Genomic DNA, 26120 nt, shown 5'->3' with positions numbered 1-26120 from the left:
TAAATAATATTGGAAGTGTAACGTCGACGCGAATTTATATTTTACGAATTGCATGCAGTCCAACGTGAGAATATGGTTTTTCGAAAGATGACTTCTATTTATCTTCTACTCGTCGCTTATATTCGTATCGACGTTTCGCACGAGTATAAAATGAAAATTGCGAGTAAAAATTGTAATAATAAAATAATAAATAATACAATAATATAATAATAAAATTTGTATCGCGAACGAACAAACGCGTGAACAGCAACGCAGTAAACAGTAGAATTAGTAAACGATAGAATTGATGAAAAAGAAATAAGAAATCTTTTCGGTATCTAAAAAAGCATCTGTATGATACTGAGAAATTAGCAAGTTTATCTTGGTTCGATCGATTCGACCGATATGCGCATTAAGAATTTTTCGACTATCAACAAATTCCACGCTGTGCGTTCACGACGCGTTCAGAGAAGCAAAGGATCGCCTAAACGTACGTAGAACTGGGCTTTCCTTAGGCCAAGAAAATTGGTTTTGCCCTGATTATGCCGGTGCTTAATGCGGTTCACGCTCTTCTCTCGCGTAAATGTTGTGACAGCGATTTACGAAGTCACAGGTTAAGATTTGTACGGACTTAACGGCGTTCGGCCACGGTCCACAAGCTCCTTGCTCGGTCGTTCGCATTCAGAGACACGGATTTGTCGATCTGCTACCCACAACTGCGAATAAGATCTTCTCCGAGTTAGTTTTAGACTGACTTCTGTCCATCGGGTTGGTTCCTTGTTTTTCTAGGCGATAAGTAAGTAAGAACGTGGAATATAAAACTAGGCAGAATGGTGGAATATTTGAGAGGAAAAATATTCCGAGTACGAATGTGACTTAGTCTCTTCTCTTTTCGCAGAGCTGACAAAGTTCCAGTTGGTTAGTTCAAGTACGCATTAGCGATGATGTTTGTTGGAAATTTGGCCGCAGCTTTTTATTATAATAATAGGAATTTCGCTAATTCGCAAGTTGAAACGATTTCACGTTTTTGGTAAAACGAATAATTTTAAATCGCGTTTCAAGCATCAGCAGACTTTTGGTGTCTTCAAAGGTTTTTCCATGATTGTTCTAGTTTTTCGCTTATAGAGTGCGATAGATCCGTATTTTTGGAAATTCCCCATCGATCAATAAGATTATATTTTGACTAGAAATCTTTAACAGACTAAACATTTTATTATAACTCTGTTTTTCCTTGCTTCTCTCCTTTTGACCTGACGAAATCAAATTTCCTCCAACCAAATTTCCATCCTAATTTATGCCGAAACACGCGAAACGTTTACGAGTCGCGTCTACCATTCACGCGTGTTCGTGTCTCGTATCGTGATTTTTACCACTGTCCACTTGGCAGACAAAAGTGGCCGGTATTTTTCGGACGTGACCCAGCCGCGAACGCACCTGATTTTCCTTTCGCTGCGCGATACATTGACTTCCCGGCGGTGCGACGGTTTGTTTCGCAAAGCCTTGAAACAACAAATCTCGTGCCACTCATCCTATGTCCGATGACAGGTATTTAGGTTGCCGTATGCTCGTCCAGATATTTTTCTAGGCCGAGCCGGGGAAGAAAGAGTCCGAGGCTGGAGAAATCGGTGATTGTTGGATTTTCAGCGAAACTCGTTGGTCTTTTACGTGGAAGACTTTTTTTTTCTATTGTGCGTAGATGGAAGGGCGAGATCGAAGTCAAAATATCGAGAAGAGAGATATTTTCGCGAATCGAAAGATGGAACAGCGATGGATAAGGTAAAATAGAAATGATCGTCGCCGGTGAAGATCATCGAACCGATCGTTGGAATCGAGCGAGTAGCGGAACGTTGAATTTTATATTCAGAAATTATGTAGAATTATATGCAAATTATTTTCATCGTGTTTGCAGCAGTTGCTTCGTGATTCGATACTTTGTTAACGAAGGTAAACAGGTTCTGATTTTGGGAAATCGACGATGAATACCGTGGCGTTGATGAATTTGATCTTAAGAAATTATCTAAACTAATAATCAAATTATTATTTTCAACTTCTTTAGTACGTTTCTTCTGGGAAAGAAGTCGATAAGTTTTTCGCGTTTCTTTGACTTGGCGCACCACGTTCTGTGTGCCAACAAGCTATCAACGGCGTTAATAGAAAGAAAAACAGGAGTGGACCACCCACGTGGACCAGGTAGCCATTCTTCAGGGTCCGTAGCCCGTTCTTCCATCTGTCTACCCTCGTGGCAACCCTCTTACTTTCGTATAAAAATGACAAAACACTTCTATCGAGTCGAAGGATCTTGACTCGCGCGTTTCGGTGCTTCAAACGAAGTCAAACACCGTTTGGTTCGTAGGGCGTTTCGAAGCTTTCAATGTGTGACAGCAATTAGGGGAAAATTGACAACGTTTTGTTTAGTTTGTAAAATGAATTAATTTGTAAAACCGTGATATCTTCTTTTCTACGATTAATTTTTAAGAAGTCTTTGAACAAAATTCAGATAAAACCGTATTTTTCGCGTCTTCTTCGATCTCAATTAATTTTTTAACAGCAGGAAAATACCGTTGAATCGAAAATGATGCGAAAAATGCAGCGACACTGGATATTTTACGATATGAGAAAATAATTTTTATTTAATCCAGGATATTTTTCCTGTTTTTCTTTGTTAATTTATAATTTGTCTGCTTAATTAGATTTGTAACGAAGATGAAGTTAAAGATTAATCAGGGATCGACTGTAGAGACAAAACGGGGGAACGAACGAACAATTCACTTTTAATTCATAATATTCAGCTTTAATCAGGCTAATTTCCGTTTATCCAAAGAACTCGTCTTCTTTCCACGATCCTGACGAATTTCTGGCTCTGTGTCGCCTTTTTATCACGCGCAAATAAGTTTGTTAAAATTCCATGTAATAAAACCGACTGTTACCAAGTATGACGTTCGGACTGAAAATAAAGCAGCGGGTAATTGAAGCAAAAATGCCGCTGCAACAAGCCGGGTCTCTATCTTTTCAGACTGATTCCCATTTTTTCCCAACTCCGATTACGTTTCTTACTTCAAACTCGAAACGTTTATCTAGTTAAATCAAATTACCCGATAAATTACCACGACTATAATCGATACAATAAATTAGCGCAATAAACGACTCCCACGTGACATATTTCCTCATAGCGTGGTTAACAGTCCTTTTGTAAAATATACGAAAAGTGAACAGACAAGCGGAAAGAAATAAGAAGCCGAATCAGCGCATCGACCTCCCAGTTCAAACAGAAACTAAATCTTTCTAAATCAGAGATCTTTCTGCACTCGATCATTCCAATAGAACTATTTCCATGTCATCGTGATCGAGCAACCTGTGTCGATAATTACAAGAAACAAAGAAGGCGAGAAAACGAAACGTTGTACAGTTGTACAGCCCAGGGGACACGCTAAGCAGAAAAGTCGGTAGCCGCGTAGCGTCGGTAGATCGTCGGTAGCGAGCATCGACGAGAGAGTAGAATCGATCGCGGTCCGTGATACGATGTAATCTAGGTCAAATAGCAAATCGTTATTTAATCGTAGATCGAGGATCGGTACTAATCGAAACAAACAGTACTCGATTGCGCACTTGTGCCGTACTTGGCGGGCGGCGGCGGCTGCGGATACACGAGGCGGAGGAGGCACCGAGGAGAGGGAGTGATTTGTTGTAACGAAGAACGCCGCGCGCGCTTGGCACAATGTAGCCACTTGTTTACAGGGACAATATTTTCATTCCGCAAACAATTGGTGGCTCGATAAAGACCCGGCGTACAGGTGGGTGCTCTCGGATCTAATGTTGGAACGCGCCGCCCGTTCGTGAATGCCTCTCCTCCTCCTCTTTCTCCTCTTCCTCCTCATCCCTCTACATATGTGTGTGTTTACGAATCTCTCGAGTAAAGTATTAGCCGACTCTAAACGCTTGAATCATCGAGTTGTATGCCTTCGATTCGTCGGCCCGTCACGCCCGGCAACTCTACCGATATTTCTCTCGCTTCTCCTTTTCTCTTCCTGTGCTAGAAGCTTCTTCTATTATTCTTCTATTATATACGCGCTAGTTACGTCGGATTGAATTTTAACAGCGGTTAATCGCGGCAAGCATTTGCTTTTCCAATCTTCTTCGGTTTCCCTTCGGATCATCGACGAAAGTATCAAGAGGGAGCAAGAGCTTGGATAGCGGGAAGCTTCTCGTTTTGGTATCTTGAACTTTGACCGGCTACTGTGTAGCTTGGTAACGAGCAGACGTACGAAGATGTTTCCTTTGCTTGAGAAATTTGACGGGAACGTTAATCGCGTCGTAAGGGGTTGATAACGAGCGGAGACGCGTACATCTTCTTTCTACGTTCGAGATCTTTCCTCCTATCGAAAAGTTGTTCGGCTGTTGGTCTCCGTGGAATTTTCCCAACTGTAATCTCCTATACTTTGGTTTTATGGAGCATTCGACAAGTTTTACGCAATAGCAGCTACTACGGTAGGTACTATGCGAGCTTGTAATGCAATCAATCGTGTAAACATCGGTGTTCGTCAAATTCCTTCCTCATCTATGATAAACGATAGATAACGCATATGATCGTGCTATCACTAGGCAATCGTCAATAAATATCGTATGTATCGCCTGATACATACGGGGACCCGAGATGATCGTCGGTCAACGATAGTTTCGTATTCGGTCGTGTAAAAGGATTATTGAAATCTTTTGAACGTGTTGGAACGACATTGCGTGGAAATGGAAACGCGGAGGAAAACTCGCAACCATTCGTTGCACGTTTAAGGGCTGGCAACGAAGAAAGAAACAATGGTAATCGTGTCCCGTAAAGATAATCCTGTGGTATTTACGATCGAGCAACCGCAAGTTCGTACACGCGAACGACACGTATACGTTCGTGCACGCTCATCGGGGCCAGAGTCCAGCGAAAGCTTGCTGAGGATAATGAGCGGAACTAAAGTGACCGTAAACGGAGATTTGCTGGTTGCCAGATGAAAAGCGTGCGGTCGATCTTCGTGCCCGATGTTCCTCGAGCTTATGGAGTTTGGATTTTTAGTACTCTTTATCTTCTTTAGTTTTTGCGCGATCCTTCCTCCTGTATCATTTGTTTGACGATCGGGAAACGAAGTTTGATTATGTTGGCCGAGGTTGAGATAGCACATTATTTTCTTGAACTGTCATATAACACATTGTAGGGTCTTTCAAGTTTGAAATGTTCAACATGTAAAACATTCTGCGGTAATTCGTTGGAATACTTTCAGGTATGTAGGTTAGGATTGTGCAAAATTCGAGCGTTTGAGAAAGTTTAAGAATCTTTCTGTTTGAAGTTATTCTGTTATTGTTTGAAAGTATATTCGTGTTGCTGGGGTCACGAAAACCAATGATTTGGAATCCGGTACAGCTCTTGTCTTTGCGATTAATAGCGGAAGATCAGTTGCAATAACGTGGTTGTAGAAAGTTTGACGATGTTGGAAGCTTTAAATTCGCCTCCTTTCAGGCGCCAATGCTTCGATCTTGCTATACTTTAAGATTTTTCTTTGCTGGATAAGAAATACGTATGGTTTGACGATGTTTGTCGGTGTTTGGAAATGATCGAAGCGCGAATATCTACCGATAAGTTGGCCGTAGATGATGATTTTTAGCAACTCCGCTCGGATTATTCTCTCAGCTTATTTTTTTTCTTATAAATTAAAAAATTGATAATTGTTTGTTCGGTGATCTCGATTATTCTTTCCGCGATAAAAAATATATTTTAATGGCGCCAGTAGTTATATAGAAACGAAAAATTACCTGTTTGTCTAGACAGACTTTGAATTTTTATATCTTTTATTTCTTCGCGCTGTTACGTACTTTTCAATTGTGTCTTCCTTTCGTTTTGGTAGCGATAGGAACTGTATTGTAATAGCATAGATAGATATTTAGACGTGGTTTTATCATGACAGAGGGGACTGTTAATCGGTGGTCAGTGGACAAGATACAAGGGCCGACGGACAGGCAATCGATAAAACGACGGAGCCCGTTCGTAATCGACTCTGCCTTTTGTGACTTTGCCCAACGGTGGACACGGTTTTGTCGTTTACTTTTTCGCAACGAGTCTCGGAAAGCAGTTAATCTCAGAAATTCCTTTCTCCAATTTGCCAATACGAGCTCCGTCGGAAAAATCAAATTTTATATTTTTCACACCGATGTGTAAATAAGGGCCTTGTGCCCTGGAATTCAGCGCCAATGTAATCGATAAGCGATACTTCGTGATAACTGGCATACGCGTCGATCGAAAAGCAACGTCTCTGATCGTTTATTGAAACATTGCTTAAATTCTCAGGTCCGTGAGAAGGTAGAAGAAACAAGAAATAATAGGATAGTAGGTAAATGCTTATGTCCTTTTTGTATTTCCTTTCGAAAATTGAAGAACGACGGGCGATGCTTGTTGGAAGAGCGAAACACCTATAGATTATTAACAATTAGTAAATGGTGACGCGAACGTGTTAAGCACAGAGACGGCTGAGGTGAAAATGTCGTCTCGAAGCTGTTGGTCGATAGCAAACAAGGTTCCCTAACCGATCGTGCGAAGATTTTTCCGCTCGATCCAAGTTTTTGCGTTAAAATCTATTCCGCGGAATATTTGATCTGCGCGGTGAGCCTTCTGAGAGGGAATAAAGCAAGAAAAGAAAAAAAAAATAGAAAATATTCCTATCTCTTGACGAAAGAAACGAGGTAGTTTGACCAAAACGTTTGAAAATATTCGGCCGTCATTTTTCTTACGAAACGAGGAACGAAATTACGCGAATGATAATAAAAATCGTTGCTGGATTTAGCAGTTTCGAATGTTGCTCCTTCGAAGGAGCAAAAGGAGAAGAGAAAAGGAAATTAAAGAGAAAAGAAACAAGAGAACAATAGTAAAGTAGGTAAAATAAGAACTTGTTCGTCTGGATGATCTTAGAGGGATGAATTAATTAAAATTTGTGTGTTTTTGGAGAGAAATGGCGGAAATATAGTTTCTCATTTTTGGAATAAATAAGCGGAATCTTCGAACGTAGAATGGAAATTTTCAGTGAATTTTGTACTGTGTAATAATCATAAAGAATTTCTAGACGTAAAATAAAAGTTTTGAGAATATCACGTATTTTATAATAATTGTAATGAGATATTTTCATTCGGATCTATTTTTGTAACTAGGAGATGTAATTTACGTAAACCTGTCGCGATCACGGAGTTTCACAGGTTCCATTATTCGCGCGAGAAACCAGCAGCAAATTAATCGGCTAACTCGATATTTAATTCACCGTTAACACACATGCACGCGTTCTAGGGCCATCATATTGTGCACCGCGTGACAAACCTGTGAAATTATTAACGCCAACCTCGCTATTTATCATAAATAATGTCGCATCAGATTGTCCAGTGGAAAATAATGTCGCGCCAGATTGTCCAGTGGAAAATAATGTCGCGTTCACTCGCAACCTGGAAATCTGTATTGCCTACACACTTACAAAGTTAGTCGATCGTTTAAAAAAATTAACGCGTTAAAGCGATCTTTTAGCCACGCGTTTCATCTTCTTTATCCCGGTCATAACTATAAATATCTGGTTATTTCTATTAATTTTTTGACGTTTCATCGCGCGTTTCTAACGCGACTGTGAAACTGCAAAGGAGGTTTCTCCTTCGTGACGAGCAAAATGGGTCACCATTCGGTGATTTACACGACGGAGGACGTGTTAAGTCGTTGAATAAATGCGACACATCGACCACCCTTCGATGCTTTCTTCTTCGTCGCGTTCCCTTCACATTTCGAATCGTCCGCGACGGACACATTAGACCGTACTTCGCACTTGCTCGAAAAATAGCTAGCCACGTGAACGAATCGCTGATTCCATCTCGGTTCGAGAACGATCGCAAATTTACAAGTAGTCATTTCTCAACCGCTCATTATCGATTCGTCTTGTTAATTTTTTTTCAATTTCTACGAGACGGCCATAAAGATCGTGAAAATAAGATCCTGCAGGATGTTTGTAGGCGTAGCAATATAGAAAAAGGTTTTGCATATAGAAGAATCGCAACGTGGAAAATGTCAGAAGATCACGCTGAATGAAAATACACGAAACCCGTTGAAGTATGAAATTTTATACAAGTAATTTTATACAAGAATTTTTATACAATTTATTTCAGACTTTATAATTTGAAAGAAATCAAAGTCCTTCGTTCGATAATTTAGAATTATCGGATTTTTTTTCAATTTTTGGTACCTTGCGTGATGATGGAATTGTTGCCAACTTTCCGTCGGAAGAAATAGTTGGTTGCAAGGTACTTTACGTCGTGTAAAGCATCAGGAATTATTTAAACAGAGGAAATTGTCCGTCGGTAATCGGTCGTTTTAATATCGACGCTTGAAATAAAATCGTAATTACGAGAGAATCGATGGATAATCGCGAAATAATGACGAGGAAATCGGTCGACTTGCGAGCTTCGAGGCGTCGAATCGACGGAGGGAGCGACAGAGGAAACCGCGCCACCGGATCCAGTTAAGCTAACCGAATTATCCGCCGAAAATCCGATCTCTTTTTATTACGCGCGTTTAATATTCATGGGCCACGGACGGTTAATTATTCGAGACGCGATAAACGATTAATCGACGCTGATCGAGCGACGCGACGCGTCGGAAAAGCGGAAAATTCGATTGCAAAACTCGATTGTCTCATGGTGATGTCGTATTTTTATCGATTTCCTCTATGAAATTATATTCCAACAATCGTTGGTTGCATTCTCCGAGAAAGAAAACTCGCGAATATTTATCGCGAATAAAATTTTCTTCTTGAAAAAAGAAATTTCTATTTTTCGTGTTAGTTATATTTGCGCGCGTGTGTTTTTTCTAATCATTTCAAAAGTAAAAATCGACAAGTCAATGTCGCGTACACGTGTAATTTCGTCGTACTAATTAAAATAATTCTCCTTTCTCTCCACGAATTTCCTAAAGTTCCTCGCAAATTTATCTTCGATTCGACTTTTTATTTTTCTCTTATTCGTTGAAACAAGAATACCATTGACGCGTAAACGTTCAATGACTGCGACGGTATTACGAAATTATCGCGACGTAGAAAAGAAGCGTTTGAAAAATGTCAGAGAATAGTCGGCTGAAGAATATTTATGTAGCTATGTTGTATCTGATTTCTTTATTGTTAAAAAGTTAATAAGTGCTTGTTTTGTAATTTGTTCTCTCTCTCTCAAAAAAAAAAAAAAAATTCGAGTGTGCCTACTTGTAGTAGAAGAGGTTTAACTCAATCGTAAATATCGACAAATTTACGTTGGATGTTTAGAGTTATCAGTGTGTTATACGGATATAGATAAATATTATGCGTGTATATTTGTTGTTGTAATTAAATGTTATCGGTAACTGTTTGAGTTATCTAGCTTTGACATAGGTAATGAAAGCAGCGGTATTCTTATGTAAGTTGATTGAGCCAGTCCAAACTCCCTGTAATTTGCTATACTTCAATATTTATGTTGTTAGATTTAAGTGATCTATTTTCCAAGCTAAATGACTCTAACAGTACACTCGTACAATTTGACGAATCTATTATCCGTCAATATTTACTCCTCTCATTTACTGTTGCCAAACTCTACTTAACGAGCTTCCATTTTTCCCCCAAAAATTCTTTATTTCCAGATGGTCCAGAGAAAACGTTCGTGTTTTTCTTTCTGATAAAGTTAAACATTTGCAACGGCGCGTTACATTCCAAGTTATGTGTACATACATACATTGTCCGCATTTTATTCTATTTGCTTTCATAGGGTCGGCCTTTGTCAGTTAAGTTTCTCGTATTTTACTATCTTACCACTGTAAAAACGATCTGTTTGATGCTGTAGTTAGGTACATCATTTTCTTTTCACATATACCAATAGTCATAATTTACTACGGTCATTGATAATTCTACTGTCAAACATACTGTAAACTAATCAGAATTTCCACCAAGATGTTGTTGTGTTTACTGGATCTTCGAGCATCGAAGTGACTCGAGAACAAGTGGGCGTTTGATTAATTTAAACAAGTTCTATGTCACTAGCTACGTGTTATTAGTTTCAATATTTCACGCTTGTTTGCGCATCTAATTCGTTTGATTTGCTCAAGTTGTAACGGGCCGTAAAAGGAAGACATCATCTACCTACCACATAACGCAGAAAATAAAACGACCGATCCATCGAATCCAAATTTCACGATCTTTCAATCGCAACGACTCCAATTTTCTAGATAATCTAATTTAGCGAGTAATTCAAATTTTTGTGCAATACGTTTGCGCGATTCGTTTGATGAAGCTATTCTCAATTAATTGAAATACAGTTTCAACGTTTGTCCAAATACGAAAAATTGATAAAAAGTTGAAGAAATAAATAATTTTGTATCGAGGATTTGATACAGAATATCGCTCTAGAAAATATCGTATAGTACACAATAGCTGTCACAGACTAATTTTATTCGTCGATAAGAAATTTCTACGAAAATTCAACGAACGGACGAAGGAAAGTAAGAGGAACGCGTAACTAGCGATAGAGAGTGAGAAGCGTCGTGAAAAATCTACTGTAAGAAACAGACCTACGAACCTGTAGTGCACCAGAAACGTAGCTTCGTTCTTCCTCTTCTCTGAGCACCGTCGTGAACCTCCGCAGATCACAAAATTGCCACGAGTTTGAGAAACACAATTCGAACATTCTTTCGGAAACTATCTCCAAAAACTGAACTTATGCATCGATTCACTGAACCAAATAACATATTCAAACATATTCGAACAAAGCAAAAGAAGAAGAAGAAGAAGAAGAAGAAGAAGAAAAAGAAGAAGAAAACACAAAGAGAAAGGAAAGTGAAATACAAGAAACTGTAAATCAAGCGATCGACTTAAAATAAAATAAAAAGAGAAAAGAATAAGAACATGTACGAAAAGGAGACGTATTCAAAGATAGGAGGAAAGAATCGAAACGGAAGAAAATAAGGAAAGAAAGAAATGGAAGAAAATCAGCCCGTCGCGTGACACGCGCCGATAGGTGTCAAACGTGTGGCAGACAGACAGTTGACATGACATGAGAGAGGAGCATCGGGACGCGGCCGTCGGGACGTGGTGGTCGGGCGCCGTGGCCCGGCATCCTGTGGAATATTGCGCAAGCGGCATATTTCGCAGCTGCGCTCTTCGTACTTCGTCGAACGCTCGAAGGTCTGGCTGTCTCCCCGCTCGCATTATCTCGCCGCTGATTCACGCGATACGAAGGGGACACGTTGAACACCCGCCGTTGCGCTCTCGTTGGTGTAACCGCCGAGTAGTAGGGAGACGTGGACGATGATTGGCCGGCGGACATGGAGCAGGCGTGGCAGACGTAGTACGGAGTAGGGAGTGTTTGAACAAGGTCGGCAGACTCAAGAGTAGCGGAGTACACTCGCTAACCGGCCTCCATCCACACGGCACACAGAGAGACAGAGAGACAGTGAGACAACGAGAGACTGGTGAATGAGGGAGAGTGGAGGTGAGGCGGATCGAGCACACAGAACCCCGCTCAAACAACGTCGATCGCTGCTCGCCGTGTGTTCTCAGCTCGTGCTTGGTGCTGGCGGTGCGCGACCAGCCCGCGCGTACAATTTCATATCGTGCGTTATTCGCAACGTGTTGACGAAGTGATCGAGCGATCGTGAACTTTTCCGACATATCGACGCTCGTTTACGGTGTACTTTAAAGGATTCTTGGTGTTGGACGAAAGAAGATACTATATCCAGGAAGATCGTGGAATTTTTTCTGAAGATTCTGTGAATTTTTCCAAAGAGGATAATTAACCAAGTTCGAGGATCGAGTGCGCGAATTGTGTTTTAAACATCGTATCACGCAAGTTGGAGAAGCTATAGAAAACGAAGGTGAAGTTTCTGTTTGTCGACGTACGAATCAAATTATCGTGGACAGTGAAATATCAGTGATATTGACACATATAACTCGATGATAATCACAGTCGTGAGTAATTGAAATAACCGTGTGTCGACCAGTGGTGTCAAGTATTTTCGTCACCGAGGAGAAGATTCGGGAACCGTCGCATTACCAACAGCAGCCGTGGTACCGCGGTTTTCATGATTCTCGTTTGACAAGCAGACAGCAGCCCGCCACTCCGGCACCGGTTAGCTCTATGACCATGCTCCAGTCGCAGAAGCTGTACAGCGATGCTGGTAGCCTCGGCGGCGCGATGACCAGCGCCGCGATGTCCACGATGGGCAGCATGGCGCCGACGTACAGCTCGATCAACTCGGTAGGATGTATGCCTATGGGTATGTCAATGGGTGTCGGTGTTGGACCGAGTTGCAGTCCTCAAGGTGCCGGCGGTTTCAACATGAGCACTATGAGTTCGGCAATGGGGATGGCATCGATGGGCGGTGGTGCTATGGGTGGTTACGGTGGTGCCTCGATGGGAGGCGGTGGCGCGTGTATGAGCGCCGTCGGCTATGGTCCTCTAACGCCAGGCGGCGGCGCCGGTGTTACCAGGGATCCTCTTTCCCTTACCGAGCCGGATTCGCCTAATTCCGCTTTGCAACGCGCCAGAACCGACAAGTCTTACCGCAGAAGTTACACCCACGCGAAACCGCCCTATTCCTACATCAGCCTGATCACAATGGCTATCCAGAACGCGCCCAGCAAGATGCTTACGTTGTCGGAGATCTATCAGTTCATCATGGACCTGTTCCCCTTCTACAGACAAAATCAGCAACGCTGGCAGAATTCCATCAGGCATTCGCTCAGCTTCAACGATTGTTTCGTGAAAGTGGCGCGAACTCCGGACAAGCCTGGCAAGGGCTCCTTTTGGACCTTGCATCCAGAGAGTGGGAACATGTTCGAGAACGGATGTTACCTACGTCGACAGAAGAGGTTCAAAGACGAGAAGAAAGAATTAACCAGACAGAACAACAAACATCAACAGCATCATACCGGAGCCGCAGCAGCCGCTGCCGCGGCAGCCGCCGCAGCCGCCGCCGGACACAATAGTCCGACCTCCCACGAGTTGGCTCACGCAGCTAAAAAGACAACGTCTTCTCTCCATCACGGGCCCCAGCAACAGGACGACAAGGATCTTCATTCCCTGGTGTCGTCGCACCATCATCATCACGCAGCCAGTCTCCATCAACACCACGCCTCGTTAAAAAGCGATACAACGGACATTGGCGGCCTCCTGGGACCCGAACTAGGCGCTGCTCACGACGAATTAACCGCCATGGTCAGTCGAAGTCTTCATCCTCACTTGATCTCCGAACCTACGGCTCTGCATCATGGAATGACTGGTAGTCTGAAACAAGAGCCACCGTACACCGCTGCCAGTCATCCTTTTAGCATCACCAGGTTACTGCCGGGCGCGACGGCGGGCACATCGCCAGGCGCGCAAGACATCAAGCCACCGGAGATGAAAATGTACGAGCAGCTGCATCAGAGCTACGCCAACTTCGGCTCGCCTCATCATCCTCACGCGCATTCCGCGCCACCGAGTCACCATCATCACAACGGCATGCACACGGGCTCGAACGCGGCTGGTCCAATGCACAACATGACCAATCACCATCACCAGGAGTATTACCAGAGTCCGCTGTACCATCACGCGACCAGCGTGGCTAGTAGCAGCGCGCCCCCGCCGTCCTCCGTCGCCACCGCGGCTCCGGGCTTGTGACACCACGCTACCCACCCCTACGCCCTGGCCTGAGTCGCTGCAGCCGCGGCATACGCCGCCACCGCAGCCGCGAGTAATCCCTCGACCACGGCGAACATCGTTCTTCCTGCCCTCGATCAGGATCACCAAGCCCATCATCATCAACCACCCTCCTCTTCGACCTCCTTGTCGTCCTCGTCATCGTCTTCTTCGTCCTCGTCGTCGGCACCCTCGCAGCCGGCGGCTGCCGTTTCGCAGTCTGCGTCGTTGCGAGTCTCAGCGTCGATACAACCGCCGCAACAGCGACGTCGGCGACGCTGCGAGGACAACGAGGTGGAGGCTTGCTGGCCCGTCGGCCACGAGGACGATTACGACGAGGAGGAGGAGGAAGACGACGAGGAGGATATGGTGTGAGAAAATGTTAGAACGGAGGAGATTAGACCGGATCGTAGGAGGTGAGAGTCGCGCGGCTGGATTCGGAGTCGATCGTTGTCAAAAAGGGGATGGTGTGGTGCGAACGGTGCGGGTGCGAAGGGGCGTTTCGAGACACGGAGGACGACAACTGGAGGACGCTTAAGAAATCGTCGAGCTGGGCAGGTGCGAATTTTGCGGTTTCTTTTTGTGGAAAGTGTGACCTTGAAAGGTTCGATCGTGATACACGGTTCTGGTCTGGCTGGTCGTGAGTTCACCTAGATCATTTTTGGATACGATGGGTTCTAATCGGCTGTTGTTTCGCTATCGCGTACAATAGTAAGGAATAGCAGGCTCCATCGCGAGACAATCTTTTAATCTCGCGTGACTTTTAAGTCGTATTAAGTTGTTGCATAATAAATTTCGAAAGTCTTGAGACGAGAGATACCAGTGACGTTAAATCAATATTTCTCCTTCTGAAATAAAAATTAAGCAATAACGCAAAGCTAAAATCACTCGAATCGTTACACTTCTGTTGATTTTATTTTTATAAAAACTGTCTTTTGTTGCTTCGGTGTGTTTTTATTTATAAAGTAAAATGATCTGATAATCTGGTTTTTATATGCTGTACTTCGAAACGAGTTAAATACGTAATTGTTTCGAAAAGCGTATTAAACTATCGAGGAAAATGCTAAACCGAAATATTGCGCGGTACGTCGTACGTATATTCGCGATTTAAAAATGCTTGACGGAAAAGTTTTATCGAAAGAAGAAATTTATAATGCAACGATCTACGTTTCTTAGTTCTATGGAAGTTCGAGTTGTAATACCGAATAAGTACGATGTCGATCTTTTTTTTAGAATTAAACACGTGTTTTAGGTATTTTGAATGATATTGAATTTCGAATTAGTGCCAGTTGTTTACGCATCTTCTATTCCAATAATTAGAAAATCGATTTGAAAAATTGTGCGGCGATTCGGATAATAACCTCGCCGATGGTGATTATACGTAGTTTAATATAAAATTCCTTTTCCATTTTTCACCATTTTTCTCGTAGTTTTTTCATTTACAAATTCGGAACCGTCGATGTTTCAGCGGGATCTTGTTTTACAATTAAATTGATATCGTCAGCGAAACTTTACAACTAACAAGTTTCCAGCATCGATAAATTCTCTTGTAAGTTATACATATAATTCACGATTATACATATAATACGATAAATTCACAGTAACAAGTTTGATAAAATACGTAGAGTTCTAGAAATTTCTAAAAGTGAATTTTACAAATTACAAGAACCAGCTGACGATATCCGACATAGAATTATAAAATTGTAAAGGTTATTCGTCCAGTAAAAGTTCATAATCTACGATTTATTGTTTTTCAACTCGATAATATCACGTATTATTTATTAGTTATCTACACGTGATTATGCGAAACTCGTATTTTTGTGAACGTAACTAAAGAACCCAAGTAAAAGTTTGTTTCGCCCGCTAAATTTTCCAACGTGTATTTTCAATATTCTTCGTGCTTTCGCGCGTTACGCGTACTTAGCGTATATTTCTTCTCAAAGTTATCCATAAACGCATCGATATTCGTAGCATCGCGATTCGCTGATATCATTAATACCAATAAATTCCAGTCAGTTTCCATCGATTTATTTGGGGAAACGAGTTAAAATTCCATTCCCAATCTCTTGAACTTAACTTGTCCATTTATAAACGTAGAATATCTTTTAACACGTTCGTTCATTTCTAGTAAAAAATCAATTCTACAAGTCTGAGATTAATTTATTTGAATAGATTCTTGTGTTTCCAGGATCGTAGAAATTTTTGGTTAGAGAAACACGTGTGTTTCGAAACTCACGGTCGACATCGTACGAACGCTTGGTCGTTGGATTATCTCTTTGCTCTTCATCGTTACACGACGCAATCGACGTCGAAAAAGAAAAATATGTCAAGACGTCGATTAAGCTGTACTCGAATCGTGACATACGACCGCGAGACCAGACATAAGATTGCGATGTAAAGGAGAAAATGAAACGAAGATATTCGTAGATGCTCGACGAGTTCTCCATGGACTTCCGGTTCGCGACCTTTTTCGACTGACGTTCACCACGATACGCATAGGTTTTTTTCTGTGATACGCGACAACGATGCGATCCTCCGGCTACGCCACACTTGCCTCGACCGTCAGCCGTTCTCTCGTTCCTTTCTTAACACGGAAACACAATCGTCGATTCGTTCGAACGATTCGTTTCTAGTCGCAATACACGTGTGCAATTTCCTTCTTGTCGGAGGGAAGTTGATCGGGCGAAATCGAGTCGAATATTTTCGCATTTCGAGACACGAACGTGAACCTTGGTTTTCCTTCCCTTTCCTTTATTTTGTTGCTGGTTATTACGCGGAATATTAACTCGAATATATATGTTGCAATCTCATTTTTATTTTAATAGGACGACAAATTTTTAACGTTCTTAAACAGTTTTAGAGTAGGGTTTTTAAAGTAGGCGAAGGGAAAATTTTATATTTTCCTCGATCTTAAGTTATTTCGATTATAGAAAGATAAGATTGCGTAGAGAATAATGCAAAGGATACGACAAGATTCGATAGTTCAAATTCTACAGAACTATGTAACTGGTTCTCTTTGATTCGATGATTTTGACGTTTACCAAGATTATCGTCGTTGAATAAAACCAAGCTTGAAGATGTCGTATGCTCAATTACCAAATAAAAATAATCGAGAGTTGTTATTTATGTATTATGTATATTCTTTGAAACTTGTTTAAACATAATCTCAATACGTTAATCGAATTCAGCATCGTCCCTTAGACTTTATAACATAATTATTTATTATATTATTTTGTAATTTAATTATTTCATAATATGGTAAATAATATTTGACGAGAACATGTGTTTAATATAAGTAAAAAAAGATACGTATTAAATAAATATAACAATTTTTAAATTTTATCTTTACGCAGTAATATAACTACTAGGATATTTATTCTTAAAATAATTGCACGATATTTCTTTATAAAGTAATTACAATTTTGTTTTATATTTATAACGTTTATTTCGGAGATATGTTAAATAATATATGCAGATAAATATCTTCAAACTCTGTGTTTTATTACGATTGTTTCTAATTAACATTTGTTGAATGATAATTCGTTCGTTTGACAATGCATCAAGTAGTATGTTACAGATTGAGATAAAGATTTCAGGTTCTGTATTTAACACGTTGACTGCCACGACACCCGTATTCGGGTGTCAGCGAAGTTTCTGGTCGGGCAGCGTAACCCATATTCGGGTTGTTTTATATTATTTGACTATTTGCGAAGGATCGTCGTAGGTATTTGAAAAGATATTCCATAATAATAAAACTGTTGAATTGTTATTAAAATAATACGAAAATGATTTATTAAAAAAATTACTTAGAATGTAAAACTTTAAAGCATTTTATACATAGCTGAGGATGGTCGGGACAATTTGGACAATAAATTGTTGTTTTCTTCAAATTCTTTTGTGCCACTCTTTCTTTTCTTCGGTCCACTCGACGTCTTTTATTTGCGTAACATAGTTTGCATGCGCGTCTAATGCTTCTTCCGAAATCATTTTTTCGAACGGCGATATTACGCCGACTCCGACGAAGACAAGGATTTTTTGTATTTTCAGACAACCCTTTATAATTTTGCAACTAATAATTGTCTAAATATTCTAATATTTATATTCTTCCTTGTTGCAATTTTGTAAACCGTCAAAGCGTTTACAACAGAAATTCCCAGACGGAGTGGAATGCCAAGTTATCTGTACCATTTGATTCCTTTTCTAATTGTAGTGGCATAAGAAACCATTTGGTCGGAATAATCCATACCACGCTTTCCTTCGTTATATTCAGCAACAGCTAGTGCTTTTAATGTTGCGAACAAACGAAACGACAGATCATTCTTGAGACCACCGTTTGGGCGACTCGCATTACAAAAATATCGATGGGAGCACCTAGTAGAGAACGCTCGGTACCGCTGTACGCGTGGCCTGACGGAGATTTCTTTGAAAACGCGCGTGACAGTCAACGTGTTAAATAACGTCAAATTCAATTTTTCCAAGACAAAACCGAGTTTAACCTCTCAGGTACAATACGCCACTGTAGCGGCTTTCGCTCAGCGTTTGAACTAAACGATCTTTTTCATTTGTTTTGCTTCACACTTTTCTTGTTCTCGTAATGCTTTGTAACAGCGTTAACGATATACGCCAGTTCTTAATTCAGCAAAATTCAGCTGTACCTAAGAGGTTTAACACGAAACTTTAGTCTTGGAAATGTTCAGTTATTTAAAGTTTCTGACTCAACTCTTGCACTTCTTCGAGGAACAAAGAGCAGAGTCGACGATCAATAGACGATTGTTTACCGAGTATAGATTGCGATACTAGAAAGCGATAGCGAAGGATTTTTGTAGGATTATCTGTACCTTCGATGATATATACCTATTTTCAGCCGGTCGTTGATCTCAATCCCTCTGCTCTTCTCTGTTTCTGTAATTTATCGTTCCGATACAATTGGACAGGTCTGCATATCAAACATCTTGTTAATTCGATTATTAAAGTTTATCAGAAATCAAGATCTGTCGATAAATATATAGTAGAGGAATTTTGATTCTGAACCAAAGAACCAGTGACTTATTCTGTTTTTCCCTCTAGATCTTCGATATTTATCGAATATTATTCGAATATAGCGCGAGTTTCGTTAATATCAGTTTCCTCTTCTTTGAGAAAGTCAACCGACAGAAGCTTCGAGGATGTTCAAAAAGTGTTTTGGCATATAAACAGTTAAGTGTTATATATTTTCATAAACAAAGTTGAGTGAAAAGTTAAACAAGTTACACGTATAAATGACGAATCGCCTTCTGAGAAACGATCAAAAAATAGTTGTCCGTGGAAAAGATTAATTTATAGGAAAATGAATAATTGACAATCGACAATGATGAATAATTTGACAAGTGTGTGATAGATTGTCATTCTTCGTGAACGTAGACACAGTTCTTAGAACTCACAGCTGTGTCGGTTCAGGTAGACGAGATTACACGTAAGTTTAATCGCGTTACGATTACAATCATTAAATTGCAGTCGTCTTTAGAATGTTTCCACGTTCATCCATTTTCACTTGTTTCCTCTCGTTTCTAATCAACGAACGATACGTAAATGATCTTGATTGCTATACTTTTTCTATATTTTTATATTTCTCTTTTCTTTTAACGATATTAATCAGCGATGGAATAAATGCCGATGACTGTAACCAACTATAACCGCAAACGTTACGATCGATCTCGCGAATTCTCAAGGTTCCAAGATCTGACGATTCGTGTCTCGAATCCGAGTGGAGATTTCGAAGGGAAAGAGAGCCCCCGTTCAATGGCTGGCTCGAACCCGCGTGAGCGCCGGCGTAGAGCGAAAAATGTGATAACCCGCGAGAATAAATCTAAATTAATGAACGTAGGCTTGCAAGAGACGCCTGTGTATTTCCCCTTGTAGAGGTGCGCGTTCGTACGCAACGTTATACTCGAAAATCCTCGTGCTGCAGCACATTCGAAACACACAAGATACAACGCGATATGCACAGACATACACATGCACATTCTTATTCACACAACGTACGACAGAGAGCGAGAGAGAGAGAGAGACAGAGAGAGAAAGAGAGAGAGAGCGAGCGAGAGAGAGAGAGAGAGAGAGAGAGAGAGAGATACCAGGAGTAAGAATTCTTGTTTAAAAGCGTCGAAAGCAGGACACGTCCAGTGTTTTTTGTATGATACGTGTAGATAGCGGCACAAACGTAAAGTGTACGATGTACAATATTATATATGTTACAGGGAACTATATATATATATATATATATATATATATATATATATATATACATATAAATATTATAAATACAAAGTATAAATATATAAATAAATGGAGTCTAATGATACACTATTAGGTATATACATATTATATATATATATGTGTGTATGTATATATATATATATATATATAATATTATATATATATATATATATATATATAATGCGCGATGGAGCGAATGCGCGAGCGAATGATAGCATGAGAGAGGCAGAAGCGTGAGCATTGTACAGCGCGTTTCAAAAGCAACGCTCGTAAAAAGCGTGGCAGCTGATGCCACGGTTCGAACCTCGGCCACCCCAGTCGATTCAACGACCGCTGCTGACTGCGGGTTGCTTTTGAAACACGCCCCTCCACGAAACGCCCTGTAAATAGAGGAGACGAAAGCCAGGGAGCAGCGAGCATCGCGAATCGCTATGATCACTTAGCGAGAAAGAAAATAATATCGTCGGATCCGAGTGTGTTTCTAGGTTTCCTTCTATCGACATGTGCTCTCCGTTCATTTTTCTCGCCGTTCGAGACTCGTCGAACGGTAATTACCGCGACCGAAGACAACGTACGTACACGAGTAAAACAGAGACGAAAAAGAAAATAATACTAATAATAATAAAAGAAAGAAGATATAAAAGAAAACACGAAGAAAAGTCATTCCTCCTTTCTCGTTCGTCATTCGATCTTTTGCACGAATACGTAGAATGGTAGATCTCGATCGATTTCGCGGGTTGAACGATGCTACCGCGAATGTTGCGAATGCGTTCGCGCTTGCGTACGAAATGAAAGGAAAAGTCTCGAAATCACGAAATCTCGTCGCCATGTTTACGCTTTCATTGTTCCTGTGCATTCCGGCATTTCTCCGCGCTTATCCATGAGACGTAACCTCGATGTATCAGAATCAAGGAACGAAATCACCCCTTTCTTCTGTCCTCTCTTGCTCCCACGTCCCAACCTCCGTCGAACCTTCCGCGAATAACTTGCTAACTTCGTCCACTTCTATGACAACACCTTCTATTTACTTGTTCGAATCGCCGCTTCGGAGAAGTTTTTCAGTGTCGTTTCTGACCGGGGATTCTGAAGAATCACGTGGTTCGATGACGATCCAGCGGTGATTCTGTGGTTCATGTACATAACACGCACAAGCCACAGCAGCGGAAATGACGTCCACGGCCCTCGCGTGTTTAAGGGCCGCGGACAGAGAAGAAACGACGCGAGCAAACGAGGTTGTAAATGTTTCAATAAATTCACGTATTTCTACGAAAATTCGCCTGATTTTTAAACGTTCTTCTTTTATTATACCCGATTATTTCCTCTTTTCTTCCTCTTCGTATCTTCCAGAAGTATTTATAATTAATTGGAATTATTTCGCTCCGAAATGTAAACATCTTGAAATCAACGAATACTACGATACTTCTACCATTCGTTCAACTTTCTTCGAATTTCATATATCTTTTGCACGGTTCGCGTCAATTTTTGCCCACGAATCGTTATGCTTGTGTATCACAGGCAACCGTTATCGATTGCATTATGAAACTAATTTATCGAATCGACTTCAAAATCATCGTGGTAGACTAGAATCAGTGTAGCTACGCGTTATTAAAGCTTATTTTACGAGATGATATATTCTCAAACAAAAGAACGATAACATGTACTTTAAGATATAGTACTTACGATCAGATAAAAAGTTATTATCGCGAGTTAAAATTTAATAGAAATACATGATGTAATATTCATAGATATACTCGATTACAATCGCTGTAACACCTACGTATTGCACTTATTTGGCAGATAATATATTTCTCACAAATGTTTGCTCAGCGATGTTCACGATTATTTGTTTACTAACATTCGCAAATATTTACCCGTTTAGCGATAGTAAAAATTTCTTCGACTTGGTATTTTATAAGTAGAATAATACGCTTAAATAGAAAACAATTGTCGTGCAATCTCTTACAACAATAACCGACGATACTATCGTAGCATTGGTATTAGCATTTCGGTAACAGAAGAAAACGGCAAAAGTTAAATAATTTTATCGCACCGATACTGTTTGCAACGAGCAAACGGAAATTCCGATGTTTCCTCTGAAGAAAGTTGTTGCAGGCTTTTTCTCGTTTCCTCGCACTTGCCTATCTGCCGCGTACAGACACACCACTGATTTCTTAGCCTTGTTTCTTTACGGTTTCCTGTTTTCATTCGCGAGTCCGTTAAACACCGCTCCTTTCGATAGCTCACAGACTTCGTGTACTCGATAACATTCACCAAGGATATAATATTTTTGAATAGGAAAGCTGTTAATTAATTCACGACTCTAACCATATTCGTAAGCAAAATGCCTATCCACGATATTCGGTCTGCGAATTCACAGTATCTTTCAACGTCGTACGAAGACAGCAAAGTTACACAAAGTTTTCACCAAGAAGCATTACGACTTCTTGCATATTCATTACCAGTGTCTTTGCTAATTGATTTTTAGCTAACCACATTGGCTGGCAACGCTTACAAAAAATTCCATTTTCGTTCGAATCTTTCAAAAGCAACGCGATCAGAGCCTTGCCGTTAGTTAGAGCATTTAATGCTACAGAGACACGGTAGAACGTTTCGACGAATTAATCGCAGTCGTTCTTTTACAAATTTAAACAACGTACTCGAAAAATTCCATTTTTATTTCCCGTCTTTCGGAAGCTCGAAGGACGAACCATCAAGTTGAAATGGAAATCAAAACGTATGAAAATTTCCAGTGAATTTAATCGCAGAAAATTTATTAACGGGTAATCGATAAATTTCGTTAAGGTACGAATGTCTACAACTTTGAGTTTTCATGGCCTCGATGCAAGGTTAAAGTGTGCCACTCAAATAAAGATTAACTCTATCGATTATATTGCAGATAAAATTCCAAAAATATATACGAAGAGGTTTATGTGAGAGGTTGGTCGGCGAGGTTTAATGGACGAGATTGCCCGTTGTTGAAACCGTCGAATATATTTAAAATGATAAATTAGAATACAGATAATGTTCGCAAAGACGCTCGTACTAACCGATTCGCTAAGACAGCGTATAAGTCGTAAAATAGGATCGCTAATGACTCGTTAATTAGATCGCTGATAATTCGTCGATAACTGGTTGATAACTGATCGACAACTGACTGTAACTCATTTGTTTGCGATCGCGTTCTCTTATTTATACTGCACTGGGAAGAGTCGGAAAATTCAAATTCGTCTTTGCTCGACGGTTGCACGTAGCGGCGACATTGCTTTGCTCAGAGTTTATTTATTCTTACATTACGTGTATTCTAACGATCTTGATACTCCGAGGGAAAACAACAACATGATTTGAATTGATCTCTAACTCATGTGCCGCTATATATATCATCGTTGTATATCATTTTGAACGTTTAAACGATTATGCGGAAACCAATATCGTAACAGAATAATTTCCACGATCGAAGAAACGATTACTCGAAAGAGTTCTTCGGTCATTATGCTATGTAAATCGCGGATTCATCATCTCCGGCGTTATCATATGATCATCGGTAGATGGCCGAGTCTGAGGAATCGTTGTGTATTGTAATCGTGCAATTTCAAGTACGATAGCGCGCGTGTAATGTCCAGCTGGAACAAGTGGACGAAAATAAAATAACGAGGTAGCAACCGTGTCAATGCTCCTTTCGTAGTTGACCAAGATATAATTTCTTTTGGACTTTTTTTTAATTTGCATAGCTCGTTATCATTGGGAATTAAAAGGTTACCAGCTAAAAGTGTAATTTACACAATTTATCGACTATATACCTACTATCCATGAAGAAAATAGTTAACTTTATCGTAATCGCAAATCTACAAATTACGTTGAAAATCGATATTTTATTAACTTGTTCGTGTTAAACGGCTTAATTTAGAAAGTTCGCGGTGATAAATTCTATGATAAACAGAGGAATGATATCGTGTTCCGCTGCTAGTATCATCGAAATGATACCTAAAATCGTGTCATTGTCAGTCGTAATCTGTCACAATCTAAGATTGCCAAATCATGAAACGAATTAGATAAGCAATTCATGTAACTGTGCATAAATTCTTCCATAACTTCTAATCTTCCGTAACTATAATACAATTTTTTTTATAATAGAGTAAAAGGAAAATAATTGATCATATCGTAATACGATTATCTTTTATTTTTAGTCCTTTAATCTAACGATTAATAACAACCCTCAATTAGTAATAAATAAATCAACGTTATACATTATACATATACATAAAACCAACATTAGACAAATTAAATCTGACAAAGTAAATTATTTACAAAATTATGAATTATCCGATCATTCTACCAAACATAAAATTATCAAAATAAATGTATTTACAAAAGGAAGTTGATAAGATGATGTCAAATTGGAAAATTATGGAAAAGAAATCTATGAAATCTAGAACTTGTCGCTTGACAATAGTCGTTAATATTATTAGTTACAACAAATTATTTTCGTACACATCCATTCAGTTATCCAACTGAGCGATAGAAATGAAAGCTTACGCCTCTACGCCATATTTTATCCAAATCCGAGTTGCCGTCTATTACTCTTCGATTCTATCGAATCGTTTGATCGCAGCCTCGCTTCGCAAGCTTTATTCCATCAACGAGAAAGAAAAAACGAGGCCGTGGAGTTTTCCGCGATATAAGAGCATTAACAAATTCGCCCGATAATATTTGACTTTCATCCAGGAGGCACGTTCGCGTTCATTGACTCTTTGCCCCCCTCACTTAATTTTTTTATTTCATCTCACCTTTTATTTCCGGTTCCGCTACTCTCTCCTCGAATCTCCTAATCCGTGTATGCAATCGATACGCGCTCATTAATTACGGATTCGACGGGCGACTCCGGCGAGAACGGCCGTAAAAATTCGGCCAATTGTATAATCGACAGGCTTCCGCCAGACAATGTTGCCTCGATACGGATCTCGTGATGCAATCGATCCTCATCGACACGGTAATGGGGGATTATAACGCGGTCGATCGCGGCTACGTGCCGATCATCGAAATCATCCGGTAACTGAATCGGTGTACGTCGAACCTTCGAGCGCCAGGAGAAACCTACCAACTTGGGAGCAAAATGATTTTGTTAGATTTCAGAGGGACAGCGAAATAAGTCAGAATGGAGGGTAGTTTTTTTTTTGAATAAGTTTGAATTTAAGAAAACGCAACTGATTTTTTATCTGTTTCTTTCTGCTATTCAAAGTCACGTTAATTGCCACGATTATTGGCGGTGTGTCCTTTCAATCGAATTACGTGGAATTTCCTTTTGAGATATTTCAGGAAAAATTGCTTAATTAATTATAAATTAGATATTGGTACATGGTAGGCTTTGAGTCGTTTGCGATTTAATTGAGCAACATTTTTTTGAACGACGTTATGGAGAATACAAAAGTATGGTGGGTCTCGAACATTGTATTAGGTTGTCCGAAATGTTTCTTTCGTTTTATAAGGAAATAATAGACGCACGATGTCTTTTGTTTTATATCAGTTTACCGAATTATGCACGAACGTAATAATAGAAATAGAACGAATCATACCTAATTATATATATATACCTAATAATAGAAATAGAATGGATCATACCTAATTCATAATAAAATAATATAAAACAGAAATTGTTATGAAACGAAAGAAACTTCTCGGACAACCTAATACGAGGAACGTTCGTGCGATAGGATGATTTTTTGGCGATTTCCTTCTTTTCTTTTCGACGTGTTCTATAGAGGTTTCCTGAATGAAAGGATCGACAAGACCGGATAACTCGGTCGAAAGAGTTCCCTGACATATTGATTTTCCTTTAGCAGATACCGTTGGCCGAATTTACTGCCGTGGTGTTTTTATTATCTTATCTGCCCCTTTTACGTCAAGCATTAAAAGTTCCTATTACACCTATCTCGCCTTTATTACTCTTAAATTGACCCCTAAATTGAACGTCACCTTGATGACCACGTGTTTTAATATGGCGAAAAGAAAATTGATCAAGAAACCATCCATAATGAATTGCGAAAATTAATTTTCAAATTTCATATCTCTCTAGGTATTACACTAGCATATTATTCCGTACAGGATATATTACTATATTTCATTTTTCTATTACTCTACCTATATACTAGTGTACGTATCATCATATGCACGTACATTATCTTGTATTGTCACATTTCTCA

At 40.0% G+C, this 26120-nt stretch overlaps 1 protein-coding gene across 1 annotated transcript; it reads left to right on the top strand.

The window, feature by feature from the left end:
* Window positions 1–11964: 11964 nt before the first annotated feature.
* Window positions 11965–15032, top strand: LOC138183691 (silk gland factor 1). The gene has a single exon (XM_069121017.1). The coding sequence runs from the start codon at window positions 12130–12132 to the stop codon at window positions 13651–13653; it is 1524 nt and encodes a 507-aa protein (XP_068977118.1). The 5' UTR covers window positions 11965–12129; the 3' UTR covers window positions 13654–15032.
* The last annotated feature ends 11088 nt before the right edge of the window (window positions 15033–26120 follow it).

The sequence above is a fragment of the Bombus flavifrons genome, chromosome 9 (genome assembly GCF_040668555.2).
Source record: "Bombus flavifrons isolate JBK064 chromosome 9, iyBomFlav1_principal, whole genome shotgun sequence".
Lineage (NCBI taxonomy): Eukaryota > Metazoa > Arthropoda > Insecta > Hymenoptera > Apidae > Bombus > Bombus flavifrons.
Note: the sequence above shows the minus strand (reverse complement) of the source record. Positions and strands in the feature narration are given on the sequence as shown.

Bases quoted from the DNA above. Each gene is read 5' to 3' on its own strand.
- LOC138183691 (XM_069121017.1), top strand. From the start codon at position 12,130: ATGACCATGCTCCAGTCGCAGAAGCTGTACAGCGATGCTGGTAGCCTC.